Below are 22616 nucleotides of genomic sequence, written 5' to 3' on the forward strand. Positions count from 1 at the left end.
AATGCTACTTTTCTCACTGAGGCATTTATATACTCGATGGCATACAAGATTGTTCTTCTAACTGTCTGCATTTTCAGGATAAAGTAGGAATATTATAAAAATATTTTAGCAATCAAATAAATTATTTATAACAACTATATTAAAAGTATTTTAGACTTTGGTATCCGGGACACTATAATGACTAAAAAACAAACAAAAACAAACAAAAACAAAATTAATTTAGAGAATATCTAAAGTTATAAAACACTCTGAATTTAGTTTAGATTTATTAAAACAACTTAAGCTCAACTACAGTTCTATAATTAAAAGAAAACTTGTATTATATTATCAAATTCTATTTCAAATTATCAATTTTTGGTACAGGAAGTTTAACTGGATCCTCAATAAATTCAGGCAGCAATAATTCTCTGTGTTTAATTCTTTGTGATTTAAAACATACACATAATTTTCCAACAGTAGAAAAGACAATATAGACATTTACATGTGAAAATAAGCTGTACTTACGGAATGAAACCTCCAGTTCATGACAAACTGCAGAAAACAAATTTATTGTTCTGCATCAATTAATGTAGCCTACAATTGGACATTGTAACATTTTAACCTGAAACTAGATCAGGCATGAATAGAAATCAAATTAAGATTAAATTCTTATTTAATCGGGAAGAGTGAGTGAGAGAGAGAGAGAGAGAGAGAGAGAGAGAGAGAGAGAGAGAGAGAGAGAGAGAGAGAGAGAGAGAGAGAGAGAGAGAGAGAGATTGCTGCTAAATTACAAAACAATATTAATACTGTTGATGCAATACATGAAGAGTAAGGTAAGTTTTCTGATTTCTTTAAGGAAACCTACATTAACACTTGAGAAAGTCATTTAAATCATTAATAATTCTGAGAGGCTTAAACAATTTGGATTGGAGTGCTTTTTAAAAAACGCTGTTCTTCCTTTGATACCAACACTGTTTAAATTATTTCGTTTATTTCATTGGGATCGAAGTTCAATTTGCAGATTAGAGCTATACCCTAATATTTACCTTATGGTTCTAGCAATCTTCTTGGGGGTAAATATAACAGCAGATCCAAGTTTATCACTGACCTACCTTTATTCTTCTTTGGTAATACATGGATTTTGTTGTACATTTTCCTATTCCAGAGCAACTCCAAAGGCACACCTTTTCACTACAGTTGCCCTTAATCTTTTTATCCCATTAAAGCAATTGAAAGTCCCCGATGCTCTCCTGAATGTATGCAAGATAAATTTAAAGTCCTGCTGGTTAAAAAAAATTAAGTAACACAAAAATGTGCTTCATTTAGAAATTCCTTTTCTGGCTTCCTTCCTTAATACTCAAATATTCCTGGTTATAGACACAAAGAACTATATATTCTTAAAGATTTCTGAAAGTACAAGAGACTAAAAAACTTCTGGGAAATCCAAGTAGTAGAATTTCAACTTGGGATTCCTAAAGTATAATAATAATATATAAAGTATAACGTATGAAGTATAATTTTTAACGACTTATCTAGTTTATTGGCTAATAAAAGTAGATTAGCATATTACATTTCACACATTTTCAGGCATGAATTCCAAAGCAGTTTAATCAGGGATGGGTTCCTGCCAGTTCTAACCTCTTCTATAGAAGAGGTTGCACAAATCTATAGAAGAGGTTCCACAAATCTACAGTGCCGTTTAGAACCGGTTTCAGCTTCCTCCCCCTGCCTGTCCGCACATCATCAAGATGAAGAGCGAGAGGAGGAATTCTGGGAGTTGAAATCCACAAGTCTTTAAAGCTGTCAAGTTTGAACACCCCTGGGTTTTTTTTCCTAAAGGGTTAGGGGTGCAAGGGTCTTGTAACTTGACAGCTTTAAGACTTGCGTGCTTCAAATGCCAGTTTCTGAGCCAACATTTTGGTTGCTAAGCAAGAGCGTTGTTAAATGAGTTTCACCACATTTTACAAGGTGGCCATGCCCACCCAGTCACATGGCTGGCAAGCCACTCCCACCCGGTCACATGACCAGCAAGCCACTCCCACAAAGCAGCCATACCTACAGAAGAAGTTCTAAAAAAAATTGAAACCCACCACTGAGTTTAATGTATTATTTGCCCCTGAAGTCATCCCTGCATATATCTCCTTACTCAAACTTCATTAGGGAATAAAATGTTTAAACACAAACACATCAACTTTTTCAATCAGCTGAGGGTATACGGTATATAAAATACATCACAGAAAGGAGAGGAGAAAAGTTCCTTCCATCAAGAGATATTTCAATCAGGTCAGTGACGTGCGGTGAGGTTTACGCCTGGTGAGGCTGGTGACGTCATCAGGAAAGCGGGGAATGGGACCACGTGTGCTGGAGGCTCAGGCTGCCTCAGTCTCCAGCACATGTGATCCCATTCCCCGCCTTCCTGAGCATGCTCCGCCGGCTCGCGCTCCCCAACAGCAGCTGCGTTTTAGTGCTTTTCTGTGCGTCTGGCGTTTAGGACATCTGGCTATCTACCTAAACGCCAGACGCACAGAAAAGCAGCTGCTGTTGGGATCGCGGAGTGCGAGCCGGTGGAGCGCGCTCAGGAAGGCGGGGAATGGATCAGCACACGTGATCCCATTCCCCGCCTTCCTGAGCACGCTCCGCCGGCTCACGCTCCCCAACAGCAGCTGCTTTTTAGTGCTTTTCTGTGCGTCTGGCGTTTAGGACATCCGGCTATCTACCTAAACGCCAGATGCACAGAAAAGCAGCTACTGTTGGGGATCGTGGCGCGCGAGCCGTTGGAGCACAGAAAAGCACTGAAAAGCACTTCGCCTCCAAGCCACTTCGTCTTGATGACGTCGCCGACGTCGCTGCTGGGCGCGGCTGGACGGAGGTACCCAGAGTGGCGCCGAGGGGTCCGGGCGGATGAAAGAGCGAGCGAGCGAGCGATGGAGGATCAGGCAGCCTGATCCTTGGTCGCTCATCCACCGGACTGCCTTGGCGCCACTCTGGCTACCTCCGTCCGTCCGCGCATGGCAGCTGCGGTGACGTCATCAAGCCCCTGCCACTTCTGGATGTCGATTGCAGTCGCGAGGAGCGCGCAAAGTACAGCGAAGGCAGGAAGGTTATTGGCGCTTCTGAGAACCCTCCTGCCTCCGCCGGTTGCCCAGCTGGCACCACCCCGCACGCGCTCCTCCTCCTCCCTCCTCTTCCTCTTATATATATGAAACTCCCTCATGGATATTATTATTTTATATATTATTATTTCATGATGAGAGGTGAGGCTCTGCCCCCCTACCTCCAATGACCGCACGTCCCTGAATCAGGTAAAGTAAAAACAAAAACGAAAAATAGCACTTGGTGAAGAAATAGGCTCTTAACAAAAACTATAGGAACATTTACTGCAGCATATTTTATTCGGAAGAAATACCAAAATGATATACAATTCAAGGCAGCTAATACCAAAGCCTCCTCGAGATACACGGCTGTTTTATGTGTCTACAGCCAGTGTTTGCAGTCTTATGACTATGTAGGCCAGAGCATAGACGTGTCATTAGCAAAACTGGAATTCTGATACAAAAGCAAAATTAATGCACAAGTTACTTTTCAAGTCTAATATATCTCTGGATTATACAAAAGTGCTGATATTTTATTAAGTAGCATAAGCTTATAAAATTAATGACAATAGAACTGCTAAATCATAACACTTTAGTTATTAGATACAAGAATGAAAGGGACTTGGCATGCTTTAAGGATTCTTTACTTTAAGAGTTCTTACAGCTCAGTTAGGCAGCGCACACTTTTTAAAACCTTTTTTTTTTCTGAAAGTAAAAATGTATGGGTGTCACATCCTCTGATATATAGTTCAGATCTCTTATCTGTTCAGCTATATGGATTCCTGAGTGAACAGGAAAGTACTGCTGCTTGAGAAGAGCAACAACGAAGTGGAAAATTACAGAAATTACAGACGTTGTGACTCTGAAGTCAAAGCTCATTAGACAATGAACTCCCCAGTTTAGAGAATTCAAAACAAAATAAGTGAGCACCGGTGCCTTTGAGGTTTCCTCCAGTTTCCACGGTATATAAGCCACCTCTTCAACAGTGAATTATATAAGGTCAAAAAATATTACCAATATCTTTCTTCCTAGAGGAAAACAATTCAGTTTAAAATAATGCTGAACTGTAAGAAATGTTAAATTTATTTGAAAGTTACATTATAAGGTGAATTAAGTTTTTAAAAAAAGTTTCAGAAGAACTTTGTGCAGAATGAAAATGAAAATAGTCTTCAAACGCAGGGGAGTTAGAGAAAATATTAATTACAGTAACCATGAATTTTGACCCATGCACAGAAAGAAGATAAGGAATTAGGTAAAGAACTAAAACTAGATAAAGAAACTATTCAGTTTTCTGAATTTTATCTCTGACAGTGTCAAAATAGTGCAGACATCAATGCATAAACAAACTCCTTAGTGTTGTTTTGTAAATGTCAAGTTTGACCATGCTATTCCCAGTGTGAGATAATTGATTCTTACCTGTGTCATCTTGACAAGGTCCAATGAAGGTCTTTGTTCCTTTATCTCTTCAGGTCGTCTTCGCTTAATTCCAACTTTCTTGTCATTAAGGACACATGGTTGAGACCGACTTCGAGAAAGCCCATTGGAGCGCCTTGTCAACTCTGGTGTCGAGGCAGGTGTGCTGTTTGCTGAGGGCAGACAATATTCCGAAAAGGCAATTTGATCATGGGAACAAGAGAGAGATCGCTGGATGTCAATCCTGCCACTCTCAGAAGAGCCATGATCATTACCCCAAATATCACTTGTCTGTCCGTAAGTGGCTGACTTTCGCATTCCTTGGCATGGCTGACAGCCAAATCTATTGCTAAATCCCATCTGGTCATATGATGAGGAAAGAGTACTTGATCTGGAAGGAAGGCTAAAGCTTGAACTTCTCTGCATGGTTGTGAACCCATTGGAGTAACGCTGCACGCTTCCCCCGCTGTAGCAGCGTCTCTTTTCTACAGGAGTCCAGACCTTTGATCCTATGGGCCTCCATGAAGCCCGGCAGCTAGACATCTCATCGGAAAAAGAGAGTGATCGGCACTGGCGTTTGCTGGGAGGTGCTGAAGGGTTGCCATTGCGGTCACTAAGGCTGAGATCCTTGATCAAGTTGGTTACTGAGCATGCGTTAGCTGGCTCTCTCTGCCATAAGGAGCTTTCATCACTTTTGTCAGGCAAGCAGTCCCAAATGTTGGCACTTGGCTGTTCGACCTGAAGGGGATATTTCCTGCTGAGATCTCTCCATCTGTCATTTTCTAGTTTTAAAGGATAAAATATATAATCAATCAGTCAAATATTTATTACAGTCAAAATTCGGTATAACTAAAAATGCTCAAAGAGTATCTAGTCTCAAGTTCTAGAATAAAACAACACACAACAAATAAAATCTATGTTGAAGTCATAATTTAGCAGCCTATCTGTCAGTTGCACATACACAAGAACAAGGCCTAAGCTATAATATAATATAATATTAGGCTTTAAATTGTGAATGCCTATGTTTATTAGGTAATAATAAAAGTATAACGGGTTGATGATATCAAAAGATTTAGTGCATTAATTATATAAAATAGTTATAATGGATTATTCATCAGGTTCTGGCAAATCTTTAGTGCTGCTGCATCTAACTACCTGTGCTGTGACTAACATTCATTCGTCTTTAAGCAACCACTGAAGAGAAATGGTGTCGGAATGGACAGGATATTTATTCATTATCGGAAAAATAAATTTTGTTCAAATGTCACTATAATAAGAGCAGCAAAGATGGGTATATCCAGAGGCTTCCACCTGTCCAGAATCACAGAGACATAGCCTTTCAAAGGTGATATCCCTTTGTATTTGCTGTCTAATAATATACACTCATTAGTGCTATTTATCCCTTATCACCTGTATAATTGAAAAGCACAAGACATTACAAGAAAAGTCTCCAGGGACTCTTTAGGATTAACCCCTAAGATTTGTTTTTGTAGGTTATTGACTTAAAATGGAGCATGATACAAGTTAGTTATCTGACACCAAGAGCGGCAAAGAACAATGAAAAGAAACACCAAAGTGCTGGGTCTGATAGAAGTTGAGCAACTTTTGAATTTCATAAGCTTCATAAGCTCTGAGACCACAGAACAGATTAGAGAAGTTTTATAAGTACATAGGCTAACAATTTGGAGTAAGTGTTTTAAAAGTGAGTTCCATGACAGATACATCCCGTTTACTTTTATTAATTTAATTAGATTTGCTATCAGCACAATTTTGATCAGATTTCACAATGCTTCTAGACATCGGATATACCTTAGTAACTTAATTACCTTTACAAAATGTCAAATTGCTTGGTTTTGCTGGCTACAAGGCCATTTCATACTGCAATTAGGCAGATAAATATATTTATTTAATCACAATGCATAGCTTACCAGGCCAATGTTGGCACATACCATAAGTCTGAACAATTTAAGAAAGGTTGTAGATAAAGTTAATCATTTAAAAAAACAAAACTTTTAAATAACAAATTGTGAAGAACTTAACATTTGGGGATTTAAATTTCTATTTATTTGATTATTTGGTTAAATAGCTTATCTTATTTTAGAATTCAGCAAATGAAACTACAGTATGAGATTTTTCAGAAAGAAAGCATTCTGCTGTTGATTCCCTTTTTTCAGAACTCTGAAGCATGAATCAAAATAGTTTTCACCTGCCTATGAAAAAGCTTGTCAATTGAAATCTAACTAAAATTTATGTTAAGTGGAAGGAAAAAAACCCATTATACCCATGATGGCAAACCTATGGCACGCATGCCACAGGTGGCATGCGGAGCCATTTGTCAGAGCACGCGAGGCGTTGCTCTGTCAGCTGGCCAGCGCCCTGCGGTTTGCTTGTAGGGCCAGTTTTAGCCCTCCGGAGCATTCAGGCGGCTTCAGAGGAGGCTCCCCTGAAGGCTCTGGAGGCCGAAAAATGGCCCTACGGACAAACCAGAAGTCACTTCCGTTTTGCTCGAGGATTGTTTTTTGCCCTCCGGAGCCTTCAGCGAAGCCTCAAGGCCCATGAAGGCTCCGGAGGGCTAAAACCAGCCCTACGAGCAAACCAGTAGTCTGTTCCCGAACTTCCGGTTTGCCCATAGGACCGTTTTTTCACCCTCTGGAGGCTTCAGGGAAGCTCCAGAAACCTTTGGAGGGGGGGCGTTTTCACCCTCCCCAAGATCTGAGCTGTTTGCAGGGAACCAAAAGCAATTAGAAACATGAAGCTTCTGAGCTATCTAGGCCGTAAGAATCGTGGTGGTGCAGTGATTGATTGTTGGGGCAAGAGGCTGACTCTGTAAACCGCTTAGAGAGGGCTGTAAAGCACTATGAAGTGGTATATAAGTCTAAGTGCTATTGCTAAGTGCTATTGCTTTAGAAAAAGTAATGTTTCCTATCATACATAGTAGTCCTTATGAGATCTAACTATATTACTAAAAACCAGAGTCTACATTTGGTTCTTTATGTCTTTCAGAGATCTTTTCATTCACAATATTCTCCTTTCAAAAGACTCTGGTATCTGGATTTAAGCAAGTTTAGTGTCACACAAATCCTAAACAATGGTTAATTTTATGTACAATAAGATTCTTTCAAATAGTCCTGTAAAGTATTGTGTAAAATTGGCTTGATTTCCTCTAATTATAGCTACAGTAAATCTTGGTCATCTGGATTTGGATGATGTTGGTTCTCTAAATTGGAAGGAGGGGGAAGGAGACATGGGGAAAACAGATGACCCTGATGCTTATAGCAATTTATTCCCACAGTGCTCAACAATATGTTAATCATAGATTTAAATATTATGTCCAAACAACCTTCATCTATATTTTATTGTCCTTAAGTTTTGCTCATACTCAGCACTTGAATTTAGGAAAAAATATTTTTTTCCATTGGGAAAAAACCATTCACCTTAAATATGTACTGCCATGGATCAGTTCATGCTATGGCCAATCCAGAAACCTCTTTTAAATGCATTGTGATCTTAAAGATGCATTACTGTGTTGTTGGAATATGGGTCAGAGAGCAGGAAAATCCCGAATACGTGGATTCTTCCCTCCCCCGACTTTTGGATAAAAACGAAACCACCTAGAATTATACCTCCATTGTAAGCTGCCAGGAGCTACTGATTCATTTCAACTTCTCACCTACATCTGCTGCGGTTGACAGTTATTAAAGTTCTGACTTAAATTCAGCTGACAGTAGCTTTGTTAAGAAACAAACCATGAGAATAGCAGCAGAGAAAAGCAACAGATTCTGTACTATTATCAGGAGCAGTGGCTTGTTTCTTCTACTTTGTTCTCTCTTCTAAGAGACAAAGGAAATCAGAAGGTTGGAACTGAAACTGCTTATGCATGAAATATAGTTTTAGCCATATCTGAATGGCCATTTAATATCTTATTCAGCATGAAGCAAAAATACTGGGGATTATAGCACTGAGAACATTTTTTTAAACCCATACATTATTAAGGCTTACAATCAATCTCAAAGTGCTAGAGTGCAAATTTAATTGTGCTCCAAAGCAGCTCAGTATCCTAACAATTTGGATGAATGAAAGGACTATTTAAGCAGAATGACATGGGGGTGTACATAGGGTGGATTCAATTTCAAAGACTTGAGTAATGAAGGTTTTAATAAGAGGAAATTCTGTTCTTAGTGATGTGTATCTATTATGAATATTTATTAGGAGAAAAGCCTGCAAAGAAAATAGATGGCAACAATCCAAAGGCCAAGAAAAAGATTATTCTGTTAGCATTGTATGCAAGAGGAAACAATCTCTCCCCCCACCCTCTTCTTTACCGTTCAGGAACCGTTCACAGTGCATGTGCTATCATACTCAAACCGCACCACTATCTGCAAGCTCTCCATTTTATTTTATAATAATTTCCCCTCATAATTGGGCACCAAAACAGAACTCTGGAGTCCTTCCCTACAATCTTCATGTGCTCATCTCATGCTTTCTTCTTTAACCATTTTCTCAAAGCCAGTGGCCTTGACATCAAATATGGAAAAGGTTTTTATGCTTGATATTGGTTGACTTTTAAAAATCATTGCTTAGATGTTTTGTTCTGAAGCTTTTTGTAGACTACAGTTTCTGGATTTTTGCTCGCATAATTATTTTAACAATTAAGTAGTAGAAACTTGGTAAAATGTGTAGCATAAATGCAGACAGCTAAACAATTTTTATTTTTTTAAATATACCCACAATTAGTTTGAGGTCCTAGGGCCGTGATGCCAAACCTATGGCACATGTGCCCAAAGTGGCACGTGAATCCATGTCGCCCGGCACATGCGACCTTGCCTGTTTGTCTTCCGGGTTTCTGGCACGCATGCGAATGCGATGATCAGCTGTCCTTCACGCATACAGCAGTGCCAAAAACCGGTGTGCGCATGCACGCCAGCCAGCTGATTGTCAGGCCTGCATGCACGCTAGAACCTGGAAATTAGGCTTTTCCAGAGTGTGGCTCTGACGAGCGCGAGCGTGTGACGTTTCCACGTGCCCTTTTTGGCACTTGGTGCCGAAAAAGTTCGCCATCACTGTCCTAGGGCCATAGGGCCAGTACTTGGAGCAAAACAATGACTTATGTCAGCAGTGACCAATCCCATGGCTATATAGACTAATCAAATAATGATTCATGGGAGTATCTTATTCCCACGATGTTTATACTTTTTAATATTTATTAAGTAAGTAAGCTGCACTGAATTGTTTTAAGATGGGCAGCTATATAAATGTGATATATTTATCATGTTAGGGATGTAACCCTAGGCTTGGCTTGGCAATGTATATAAGCCATGATTGTAACAATGGTATCTGTAACTTTAAATGCTTAAGAGATGTAATTGGTTTGTTACCTCAAGCAGCTATAAGAGGGAGCCAGAATGGCTGTTAGTTCTCTGTTTTGTTAGAAGCTGATCGGTGTATTTTGAGGTATTGTGGTTTGCTACTATTAGCTATATTTTGTGTGCTAGACTGACTATTTTGATAACTGAATTACTGAACCGTGTATGACTTGGACTGTTAACCAGACTCTGAATACTGCTATATTTCTACATAGCAAACTACTATATTTTTATACTGTTCAGTGTCTCTGTATGCTGGTTTGTGCGTGTTCTTCCATATCACTCTCATTACGCTTCTCTGCATACTCGCTCTCCTAACGGGGAGCTTAATTACTTAACATATCTCCTTCTTTTCCGAACTAAATCAATCTGTTGCCATGAAATAATATATATGATACACACAATCACAGCTACACATAGTTTAAAAAATTATTTAAAGACTCCCTCAATATGAAAATAAAAAATATGACAAATATATTTAAAGGAACAAAATCAAAACAGCATTCTTTGATCATGAGGTACTTTCTACAGAACTGTCGATACTTTTACAACAATGATACTTCTTGGTGATTGTCAATTGATTCTTGTGTTGGAAGAAAATAATCAGTTATTCTCGGAACATTTTGAAGGAAAAATCAGTGATCAAGAACTAATATCAAACCTTGATTAGAATTAATGACTAAACAGTCAAATGAAAAAAATAATTACAGTGGGCTTAATAATGTAAACCTACTATAAGATTCAGAAATTAAATTCCTACTGGAGGAAAACTGGAAGAGTTTAAAACACGCAGTCAGATGAAGAAAACTATTGGATTGTGTAAACTGTCTAAAACATACAGCGACTGAAAAAATATTTGCAAACAGCAGCGGCATGCAGTTGGAACATTAGCTGAGCAGCTAATGGAGGGTAGGGCAAAATAATTTATAACTTGATTTACCTTACTTCAGGAAGTGACTATATTACTCGGTCCTAACAACTGTCATCTGAAATTAGAACAATGTGGAGCTACAAAACAGCTCTTCAAATACATGAGATCAACAAAATACATGAAAACTTAATCTGAAATACATTTGTTGTGGTTTGCTCTATAAAATGCCAAACCTTCCAATTAGTTCAGAAATCAGCAAATAATGTCTGTAGTTAGACTAAAAGGTTAGGCTAAAAGGTTTTTTTAAAAAAAAAAAATTTTTTACAGACATATATAGCCAGCCTATTTCACATTTCCAAGGAGTCATCAATCACCTCTGTGTGAGTTGGCTAGCTGTATAAATTTGTTTAATAAATAAGTTACAATGTACTGAAAAAAAGTAACTTACAAGTGTTCCTCGCACTTACAATGGTTGCAGAGTCCCTGTGGTGATGTGATTGCAATTTGGCGTCTTGCAACCAGCATGTATTTACATTGGTTGCAGCATCCTAGGGTCATGTGATCGCCATTGGCGACATTCCCAAGGGGTTTCCAACAAAGTCAAGGGGGGGGGGGAAGGGGGTGGATTTGCTTAACGATCACATCGTTCACATAATGGCCCCAGCAAATAAAACTGTAAAATTGGTCATGACTCACTGCATTCTTTAGTGACTGGAGTTTGTGGTTCTAATTGTGGTATATCAAGGACTACTTATAGTGTTCAACAATTAAAATTGCATGTCACCTATAAAAACTATAAAATGTTTATAAAACTACAAAAGATAATGGAAACCATTATATTTAAATTGTTAAAATATACTAATATCTCCCTTCAATATGGGAAACTAGAATGTAATTCATTATTTTAATAATAATAATAATAATAATAATAATAATAATAATAATAATAATAATAATAATAATAATAATAATAATAATAATATTTAATGCTTCTAGACCGCCCCTCTCCCGCAAGGGACTCGGGGCGGTGTACAGTTCATACAAAATATAACAGGATACAATAAAATTAAATTAAATATGTACAGTTGACAATTGACATGGAGGAGGTTAAAATGTAGTTAAAAGAACTGTACAAAGCAGATATAAAATAAATTCAAACCCCTAAAAACAAATACAGTAAATTTAAAAGCCCCTAAAATAACCAGATATAATACATTTGCCAGGAGGGACAGTTGAATTATGCCAGGCCTGCTAATCGGAACAGGTGGGTCTTCAGTTTTTGCCGGAAGGAGCGGAGGTCAGAAGTGGTTCTAATGTCGGGGGGGGGAGGTCATTCCAGAGGGTTGGGCCCATCACAGAGAAGGCCCTACTCCTCGGTGTCGCCCGCTGGCATTGCCTAGTGGACGGCACCAGGAGAAATCCCTCCCTGTGTGAGCGTATTGGCCGCAGGGATGTATGTGGGAGGATGCGATCCCGCAAGTAACTAGGTCCCGTGCCATGGAGCGCTTTAAAGATGGTAATCAGCACCTTGAAACGCACCCGGAAAACCACAGGCAGCCAGTGCAGCTCGCGCAGGAGAGGTGTTACGTGGGAGTACCTCGTACTCCCCATCACAGCCCGCGCAGCTGCGTTCTGAACTAACTGCAGTCTCCGGGCGCGTCCCAAGGGCAGCCCCATGTAGAGAGCGTTGCAGTAATCCAGGCGGGATGTCACCAGCGCATGAGTGACCGTGCGTAGGGCATCCCGGTCCAGTAGGGGGCGCAATTGGCGCACCAGGCGAACCTGGTGGAATGCCCCCCTTGCCACGGCTGCCACATGGTCATCCATTGACAGCCGGGCATCAAGGAGGACGCCCAAATTGCGCGCCCGTTCCACAGGGGGCAATTGTTCGCCCCCTATGGCCAGCGATGGGATCAGCTGGCTGAACCGAGGTGCCGGTAGCCACAGCCACTCAGTCTTGGAGGGGTTGAGTTTAAGTCTGTTGTCCCTCATCCAGACCCCAACGGCCTTCAAACACCGGGACATCATTTCGACAGCCTCGTTGGGGTGGTTTGGAGTTGAAATATACAGCTGAGTATCATCAGCGTAGAGGTGATACTCAACCCCAAAACCACGGATGATCTCATCCAGCGGCTTCACATATGTGTTGAACAGGAGAGGCGAGAGGACCGACCCCTGTGGCACTCCACAAGTGAGTGGCCTCGGGGTCGACCTCTGTCCCCCTGTCAACACACATTGCCTCCGGTCGGAGAGGTAGGAGCCAAACCACCGTAAAACAGTACCTCCGACTCCTATCCCCTCCAACCGGCGCAATAGGATACCATGGTCGATGGTATCAAAAGCCGCCGAGAGGTCTAATAGGACCAGGATAGAGGAACAACCTCTATCTCTGGCCCTCCAGAGATCATCAACCAACGCGACCAAGACTGTCTCTGTGCTGTGCCCGGGTCGGAAGCCGGACTGGCGTGAGTCTAGATACTTGGATTCGTCAAGGTGTCGTGGAAACTGCTGCGCCACCACATTCTCTACAACCTTCGCTAGAAACGGAAGGTTGGAGACTGGACGATAATTAGCTAGCTCCATTGGGTCGAGTGAAGGCCTCTTAAGCAAGGGCCTCACCACCGCCTCTTTCAAGGCGGTTGGTAAGGATCCCTCACCCAATGAGGCATTCACCAGGCCCAGAAGCCAGCCTCGGGTCACCTCCCAAGATGCCAGTACCAACCAGGAGGGACACGGGTCCATTAAACATGTGGTGGGTCGCAGCCGTCCACGTAACCTATCTAAATCCTCGGGGGCAACAGAATCAAACTCCTCCCAGGATGGTCTCACAAGACTCGCTGTTGGCGGCCCGTCTGGTCCACTGAGTGGGGCCCATCCGCTCCGGATCTGAGCGACTTTGTCCTGCAGATATTCCCCAAATTCCTCTGCTCTGCCCTGTAAGGGTGCCCCCTGTGTCCTCTGTGACAAGAGGGAGCGGGTCACCCTAAACAGGGCGGCAGGGCGGTTATCCGCGGACGCAATAAGGGTGGCGCAATATCTACGTTTGGCCACCCTTAATGCCACAAGGTAGGTCCGCAAGTAGGATCTTACCTGTGTTCGATCAGATTCGGAGCGTGAGGACCTCCACCTGCTCTCTAGACGTCTCCTGTGGCGCTTCATCACCCTCAGCTCCTCGGTATACCAAGGAGCCCAGGTGGGTCGCTGCCGCAGGAGAGGTCGCAAAGGCGCAACCCAGTCCAAGGCCCCAGCCGCCGCCCTATTCCAGGCGGCCGCTAGGTCCTCCGACCAAGCGCGGGTCAGGGCTACAGGTAATGGCCCAAGCTCCGTCTGGAACCTATCCGGCTCCATCAGGTGCTTGGGGCGGTACCAGCGTGGACCGTCTGGTCCCGCCTCCTCGCGGTGGGGGGTAGCGCCAGGGAAGTCAAGCCGGAGACATGAGTGATCTGACCATGACAGGGGTGTAACAGTAAAATCCCCTCTACCCAGATCACTCGTCCACTGCTCAGATACAAAAACAAGGTCCAATGTGTGGCCTCCTTCGTGTGTGGGGCCCTGAATTAACTGGGTCAGGCCCATGGCTGTCATGGAAGCCATGAACTCCCGAGCTACCTCAGACGCTGCTCCCGTCGACGGCAGGTTGAAATCCCCCATAACCACAAGCCTGGGGATCTCAACCGCCGTCTCCGAGATCAGCTCGAGGAGCTCGGGCAGGGCTGCTGATGTATAGCGAGGAGCCAAGTATACAATCAGCAAACCCAACTGCCTCCCTGGGCCCCATTTCACACCAAGGGACTCACACCCGGATATCTGAGGAACAGTGAATTCCCTCGGCTCTAGACCTTCCCGTATAACTACCGCCACCCCACCACCCTTACCCAGGGCCCGAGGCTGATGGAGTGCACGGAAACCTGGTGGGCACATTTCCACAAGGGGTAAACCACCCTCGTGGCCCAACCAGGTTTCCATTATCCCTGCAAGGTCTAGCTCCCCCTCAGAGATCAACTCATTAATGAGGGGGGCCTTGTTGGTTACGGACCTTGCATTGCAAAGCATCAGCCGTAGGCCCGGGCTCTGTAGTTCCTGGCCACCTAGGTTGCGGGGGTTGGTGCAAACGACCGGGCATAGCCAACAACCACGGTCTCCCAACCGACCTTGTGATCTTCTCTTGTCCTTGCATCCCCCCCTCCCCGCGACCGTTGTAATCAAACAACCCTCTATTGGAATCACTTGTTCCCTCTCCCCCCCCGCTCCGCTCACTTCCTTCTCGGACTCACCTGTCCGTCTGGCACTGGCACTGGCGCCTCTCCCGGCCTGGTTATCACCCCCCCCTCCCTGGAACCCCTTAATAACAATAAAAAACTTCTGGATAAAAAGCCCCTCAGCCTCCGTTTCTTCGTTTCTTCCACCTCTCGGGGTTCACAAACCCGTCATCAAGGCAGGCCCTTGAGAGAGCCAAGGGCCATACCTGCGAGAGCGGGGCCTCCCGCAGGCGGAGCAGGTCCAACCTCGAATAAATAGTTCGTTAAAAGTCCAATGGAATCAGGATGCTAATAAAGGTTGATAGAAAGTTGGTAAAAGTTCATAAAAGTTGATGGTTAATGAGTCGGGGTCTTAGAGGGAGGAAGGAGATGTTAAAATATTTAGATAGAGAAGAAGGGGGTGGGAATGATCGAATACCCCCAATTACATAAAATTGCATAAAACGACGAAGGTGACCACAAGGTGAGAGATTGTTCAAGGTGTTCAGGATGTTCCATGGCAGAGTGACCCAAACGTGGGAGATTATTCGCGCTGGTTCAGGGTGGTTCCTTCCTAGAGGTCCACAGAGACTTACAGTTAGAGTTTGGTGTCCCCTGCTGGCGTTGACAAGGCCTGGGGGGGGGCATAGGGGCGTTGGGAGCAGCCAGGGTATGATGGAAAAAACAGCAGAAGTCCAGGCAATGGCGGCCTTCCTTTCCCTCACCCACCGCCATAGCCACCTCTAGTTGGTCTCTCCCGGCTAACTCACCAACTCCTAGCCATATCTTGTTCTCCTTATTCTCCCCCCCCCCCCCGGTCTTAGGTTAGTTGCCAGCAGCAATGCAAATCTCTTGCAAATCTCTTGCGCCTCAAGCCTCACACCCATCTGACCTTTTTTGGTTGTTGTTATTTTGTTGTTGTTCTCTCCAGCGCTGTTCATGCCAGTATCTTTCACCTTGCACCATTCGTCCTGGGGCAACCCGCAGTCCGCTCCGTGCTGCTATTCCGCTCCGTGTTACTGTTCTCACTGTAGCCACCATTGCAGCCCCGCCTTCTCCTCGCTCCAAACAGCCTTCCTTCTGTTTCTATTTCAGCGCTCTCCGCGCTCTCCGCCAGACTCCGAACTCCTCCGACCACCCTGGCAGCCCAAAATGGGCTCAAAACAAGCCAGGGTGGACAGGCTATCAAACCCTCGGGCCTCGGATGGCATGAGGCCCGGCAGCAGCCCTAATCCATCGGGGAACTCCGCGGCGTTCTCCGGAGCTCAGGAGGCGACCGCCATCACCGGAAGCTCTCCTCCATGGCTGATTAATAGCAACGCAGCTCTCGTGGAGGGAGACCGCCAGCAGCACCAGGAGCCACAGGAGCGCAGAGCTCATGGCCATCTTAGTCGCCATCCTCAACCAGGCCAATTTTAGTTGGCCTTCTCCTTTGGTATTTTATTTCATTCATTAGTCATGTTGATTTAAACTAGTTCATCCTGCTTACATCAGACCCTCCATCTTCCTCTTTAAATGATAAGCAAAAATCTCATACTAGCTATAGCCAATAATAACAGGACCCTGCAGCCTTATTTATATCTTATTTGTTCACAAAATAATTTCTGAGTCACCTTTCAACCCAGTAGGTACCTGGAAGATGGTTTACAAGTTAAAGCTTGAACAAGGCCATTCTACCCACAGAATGGAAAGCTTTGATAATGCAGTCTCTGAACCATCCCAAGCTCTGCCAGCAGAGAGGAAAAGAGGTTTTTTCATTTGTTTAATTCTCTGTTTTCTTTTTAAGTCATCCCTCTGTACAATAAACTGGCATAACTTCACTACTGAATTGCATTGATTTTATTTCTGAATAGACACATGTTTTGTCAACTTTAGAAAGCCAAGGATATTTTTTAAAAGTACAAACATATAAGATAAAGGAAAACAGTACTTTGAACTGTGTGAAAACAACTGTTAGCCTATAAAACGAAGGCAAGATAGGCTTATAATACAACAAAGCAAGAACTAAAAAGGAAAACCAATGATTGCATTTTGCACTAACCCAAGTTCTAAACATGCTTCAAGAGTGAGTTGCAGCAATTATATATGAAAGCATGGACAACTAATGCTAGATCTAGCTTCTCCAGAAAGGAGGATAACTGGTATATAAGCTGAAGCTGGGCATAAGTGCTATGCAACCATATCTACCATGGACTGAGCCGCCAATTAAAAACAACTTCTTACCAATGGAATACCTGTCTTATTTAGACTGAGCACCAACATTAGTCAACTAACGTAAATATAGATATTAATACACTGATGGGATACTTAAAATTCTACAAGCAGGTTCATATAGAAACTTATAGAAGGTAAGAAAACTGCCGTCTCGGTGACAATAGAAATAATATCCATGCAATTTCTCTGTTATACAAATATTATCTTAAATGGGAGCAAGATTAAAACTAAAACTGAGCAAATTTATTTAAGATGATGACAGCCGAAAAAGAAGAAAAAGAAATAAGGAAATCTTTGAAACATCGTATGTTCTGGAGATGAGGTTTGCTAGTCTTCCAGAATAGTATGAAGACCTGGCTCTGCTAATTGAGATGGAGCTGTACAAGTGCTATGCAGCCATGAGACGGTTGGTGGATTGAGGGTGCTCCCTCCGCCTCTTTAACTTAACATCTTAATTTTTAACTTTGTTCTTGATTTTGTTTTCTAATTTATATTTTTACACAGCTGTTTGTTATGGTAAATTGCCCAGAGTCATTTAGTTAACATGAGTGGTTTAGAAATTTGATAAGTAAAAGCATCCACAATCTTTTGTTTCAGTTATTTCAAGTGCTTCTTTTGTAAATACATTATAAAACTTACGAATTATGTTTGCTAAAGATACAAAAATAAGTTAAATGCATAATGATTTGCCCTTCTGCTCTGTTCTCCACCACGATCTTCTTCTTTATAATAATTTATAAAAGTAATTTACAGCAGTATATCACATAATTATGGGCTTTAAATATTTTGAAATATGGGTTTGCTTTTGAGCATGGCATATAGAATGAGGGTATTTTTAGCCAAGTTTTATCACACATCTGTTGAGTGAAGCACTTGCATCTAATTCATCAAGCATTAATCTACATCATGTAAATAGTATACATGCTGGAAACCAGTGGCCTTCACATTGTTCCTTCTATTTATTTATGACAAGCAGCTTCTCATTAAGGAATATGTTTCGCTGCAACAATAAAAGATGTCTAAGGATTTCTTTCTTCTTTGGTGCATTTAAAAATAAGAAAAGACATCTGAGTAGTGTGTTAGCAAGAAAAATGAATAAGAGCATATTTTTTATCTTTTCAGAATGCAAGTAGTGCTCAACAACGACTAGTCTAATAAAGGAGAATATTTCTGGCTCAGGGTTGAAATGAGGGGTCCTTGATGCTCTCTGAGCTTGGTTACTTTCAGAACTCAATTGTTTTCTTGCAGACATTTCATTACCCAAAGCAGGTAATGATCAGTGCTAGTAAGGAATGAGGTTTGCTCTCAATTTATATTCTAGTGGCTTGCCCTGTCGGTGTTGGTGAGAGTGGTGTGGGAAATTCTTTGCTTGATCTGTTTACTGTTAGCTTGTTTGGCAGTTCCTTGATTGGGGTATTGATTGGACTAGTTGTTTAGCACTTGTCTGAACTTATGACAGACTTTAAAAGAGCTATATACAATGGGTCCTCAAAATTATGATTGCCATACCCCACCCCAGGTCTACGGGTGAGGAGAGGTCGCATAAGTGCAATCCCATCCAGAGCCTCAGTCACCTTCCTATTCCAAACAGTGACTAAGAGCTCGGCTGAACTGCACAGCAGATCTGCATTTATAACCCTTCTTCTGGAACCCATTAGTGTAGAGGGCAGACCAATCTAATAGGTCCTATCTCCCTGCAGGGTGGGGGATGGGGTGGGGTACAGCTCTTGAGAAACTCATTGCCACCAGATTGTGATCTGACCATGACAGGGAGACCAAGGACAAGTCCACCAATTCCAGGTCACATAGGCACTGCTCTGACAAGAACACCAAATCAGATGTGTGACCACTATTCCTAGTCGAGCCCTGGGTGACCTGGGACAGGCCCATGGAAGTTATGGTTTCCATTAAATCTTGCGCTACCTCTGACCCTGTCAGGGGAAATTTCACCCTGAGCTAATGAGGTCTTAGACCGACGGCTTTTCCAAACAGCATATCTTCAAGAAAGCGAAAGTAAGATCCAGTAACAAGTTCTAATTAAAACAAGCTTTAATACAAAAATAAGAAAATAAACAAATCTATCTAACTGTTTCATTTTGGCAAGAGCAGTTTGTCGCCCACCTACTTTGCAGACGAACAAAGATCAAAAGTAAAGAAGCGTCTGGAATGTGTGTGAGCAGGCGCAGTACATCACTTGCTGATAAGGGCCTATGACCTGCCTATGACCTGCGCAGTAAGTCTTCAGCTCGGCTAGCGAACAATTAACGCAGTGACAGACCCTGCCCCCCAGGGATGGCAGGATCAAGTCCCCCAGAACTATAAGCTTCGGGAATTCCACCGCCAACCCCCTGGCGAGGTCCAGGAGCTCGGGAGGGAAGCTGCCACACAGTAGGGAAGCTGGTTCAGCAGTAGCAATCTCACCTGATCCCTTAAGCCCAACCTAAAAAAAAGGATCTCACAGCTGGACACTTGTGGAACAGTGCCCCTGGAGGCTGCTAGAGATTCTCTGATTACAACAGCACACACCCCTTCCTGGCCCTGAGGTCTAGACTGGTTCCATGCTCAATAGCCCACTTAGCACATTTCTAAGAGGGAAACACTTCCCTCTGGGCCCAGCCAGGTCTCGGTTATACAAACCAGATCAGCCTTCTCTTCAAGGATCAAATCAGCAATAAGTCTAGCCTTATTGCAGGCTGATCTGACATTTAAAAGCAGCAGCCTAAGACCAGGGCCACTACAGATCTGCTGACCAGGTAAATGAGGTGAGTGCACGGGGGCAGAACACAACTAAACACTGAGGTTGTATCACCCCTGCCTGCCCCCCCTTTGCCTCCCTATCTCCCATTACCTGACACCACTGAAATAGAATCCCCATCTCTGCTTTCCTTGAAAATCATTCTATTCCCCATCACTAAAACTCTTCCTTAAAAAGAGGGAAACCTCCTCCATCTGACAAACTGTCAGGGGCAAGGTGAGCCTTACAGGCACTATAGCACTTGCTCTCAGTATCCTCAAACTCACACCACTCCTTCCTCACTGCCGCAGAGGGATCACATCCACACACCCTTATCTCCCAACACACTCATAATACATCCACTCAATGCACAAACGGTACCCTGCTCAGTCGCTTTCATCCACCAAGCAGGTAGCCACTCCTCCCTCCCAGTTCTCACCCATGGGAGAGGGACCAACACAGTCACCTCTCACTCAACTTTCCCTTCCAGCCCCAGAATTCCCTGAGCAGCTTTCCCAGGCTTGATTACAGAACATTCAGAAAATTGCAAAAAGTAGTCGGAGAAGAAGCCAAAAGGCCTGCTATGCTGCACTAGATATTGTAGCAGCTGTGTAGTCCTACAATGTCTCCTGAAGTTCACACAGTTCCAAGCTCCCACTCGCCAGTTAAACCTCAAAAAATCCCAACGGCAGTCTGCCAACTTCCACAGCATTGGTGACCACATCAGTAGGCCCAGCTGCTGACAATAGCCAGTGAAGCTTGTTTCTTCTGTCAGCTCTGCCTCTATCAGAAGATCCACGCCATCATTCAGAGCTGCAGCTGCTGGCTCTTGGGCTCTCAGACCAGGGTTTAGCTCCAGCTGATTACTGCACATTGAAGACAGTTCAAAGAGATCCAGGGGAATCCAGGGTGAGTCCAGGGAAGCCACACAGTCATAAATCATCTGCCTCCTCTACTCTGTCTCACTTTCCAACTGCCCCTTTCTGACCTCTCTACTCTTCAAGCTCTTGGCCTTTCTGCTTCTCCACCTCTCCTTCGATGTGCTGGGTCAAAGAATTCTTTGGTCAGGAATTCTAGGAAATGATATTCTATATATCTACAAGAAGACATGCTGGCTAACTAGCACATTCCAGTTGTTGGACTGAAGACCTATAATGGAATTTCCACTTATATTTTCTTGTGTAATCTGATATTTGGACAATAAAACAAGTTACAAAGTCCTCTTTATACCTTCCCAGTCTACTTCTATTGCTACCAATCATCATCATCAACAACAGCATCATCATGTTAGCATTGTCTATCGACTGCAAAATGAAGGCCTCTTCCAAAAGTTTCTAACCAATATGATCCTGGGCTTTCTTTTGCTAATTGGCCCTGCAATACTTGTTGATCCATCTACCTCTATTGCTACCAATAGATAACTTAATGTGGGGAAAACCAAAGTTAAAAGAAGAGAATGTTTCCCCCCTCAAACAACTGGGATCTTTTCAGGAATTTTTAGAAATACAAGTGCTTCGTTGATATAAAACTGAAGAACACTTAAACTATCACATATTCTGTGTAGCTGAGCATAATCTTTGGTTGGCCTTGGTTATTCAACAGCTACCAATGCTGTTTTTCCTGATGAATCTAAATGTTTGGAGAGAATTGCTTTCTTTTTTCCTTTTGTGAAGATCTTTTGCCAACATGTCTACGCGTGGTTGGATAAATGTTCTGGAAAACATCTGCTCACCGCATAAAAACATATTTAAAGGGAAAAAAATAAACCCATCATCACAGGAGAATGATGGATAGATCAATCTATACCCAAGAAGAACAGGTGGCAGTCATGGCTAGGAGGACCTTTGCTCAACTTCATATTGTATGCCAGTTGTGCCTGTTCCTAGACTAAGAAGCATCACTCATGGTCACTCATGCCCCCTAGTCACCTCCTGGTTGGATTATTGTAATGTGCTCCACATGGGCAACAGACTCTACAAGTCCTTGAAATGTATCTGGAACATTCATCTGGTCCAAAATGCAGCAGCACAAGCAGTTATGTTTACAGAAGAGCACATTACACCTCTGCTTCACAAGCTGCATTGGTTTCCAGTCTGTTTCTGGGCCTAAGCGAGGTGCTGTTTTTGACCTTTAAAGTCCTACAAGACACAGGATTAAGTTATCTAAGGGACCTGCCTCTCCTGATTACATCTCTCCATCCTACCAGATACAGCAGAAAGAGCATGCTGTGAGTCCTGTCAGCTAGGGAACTACATTTGGCGGGTCATTGTTGAAGTGTGCTTATAAATGTTAATTTCATTGCGTCATTTATTTGCATCTAGCAACACTTATTTTCTTCTGCCTCTTATAAAACTCATAAAATATAAAATGTAAATATAAAAATCTATGTAATTATACTGTAGTATCTTACCTTTACAAATCCCTTGAGTAAGTAAATATGGGTAAACAGTGATAGGAAAATACCAGCTACATGTCACCAAATATAAACTCATATAAGAAAAACTTCCCTGACTAAATGTGCGTCAAATTATTTTACTTTTTAAATTTCAGTCAGGATTTCATGAAATGATCCATACTAATGTTAGCTCTTTTTTTCAATAAGCAAAGAGATTAAATGCTTTTAAGATCGGCATTAGCTTTATGCAACAGCAAATTAGCAATTATTTAGTTCCACAAGGTATTTTACTTCTATGATAATCTATTTTTCCCTAA

At 42.6% G+C, this 22616-nt stretch overlaps 1 protein-coding gene across 5 annotated transcripts in view; it reads right to left on the reverse strand.

Annotated features, from left to right (window-relative positions):
• FAM53B (family with sequence similarity 53 member B) overlaps positions 1–22616 on the reverse strand; it is a 150700-nt gene that overhangs the window by 70801 nt on the left and 57283 nt on the right. For 4 of the 5 annotated variants that reach the window (XM_081954497.1, XM_081954495.1, XM_081954493.1 and 1 more), the window contains 2 exons: positions 4488–5266; positions 505–531 (listed from right to left, as the gene is read on the reverse strand). In XM_081954497.1, the coding sequence (XP_081810623.1) occupies positions 505–531; positions 4488–5266 (806 nt within the window). The remainder of the gene's footprint in view (positions 1–504; positions 532–4487; positions 5267–22616) is intronic. The other variant, XM_081954496.1, reaches the window with a different exon arrangement.

The sequence above is a fragment of the Natrix helvetica genome (assembly GCF_964273705.1).
Source record: "Natrix helvetica genome assembly, chromosome: 5".
Taxonomy (NCBI): Eukaryota; Metazoa; Chordata; class Lepidosauria; order Squamata; family Natricidae; genus Natrix; species Natrix helvetica.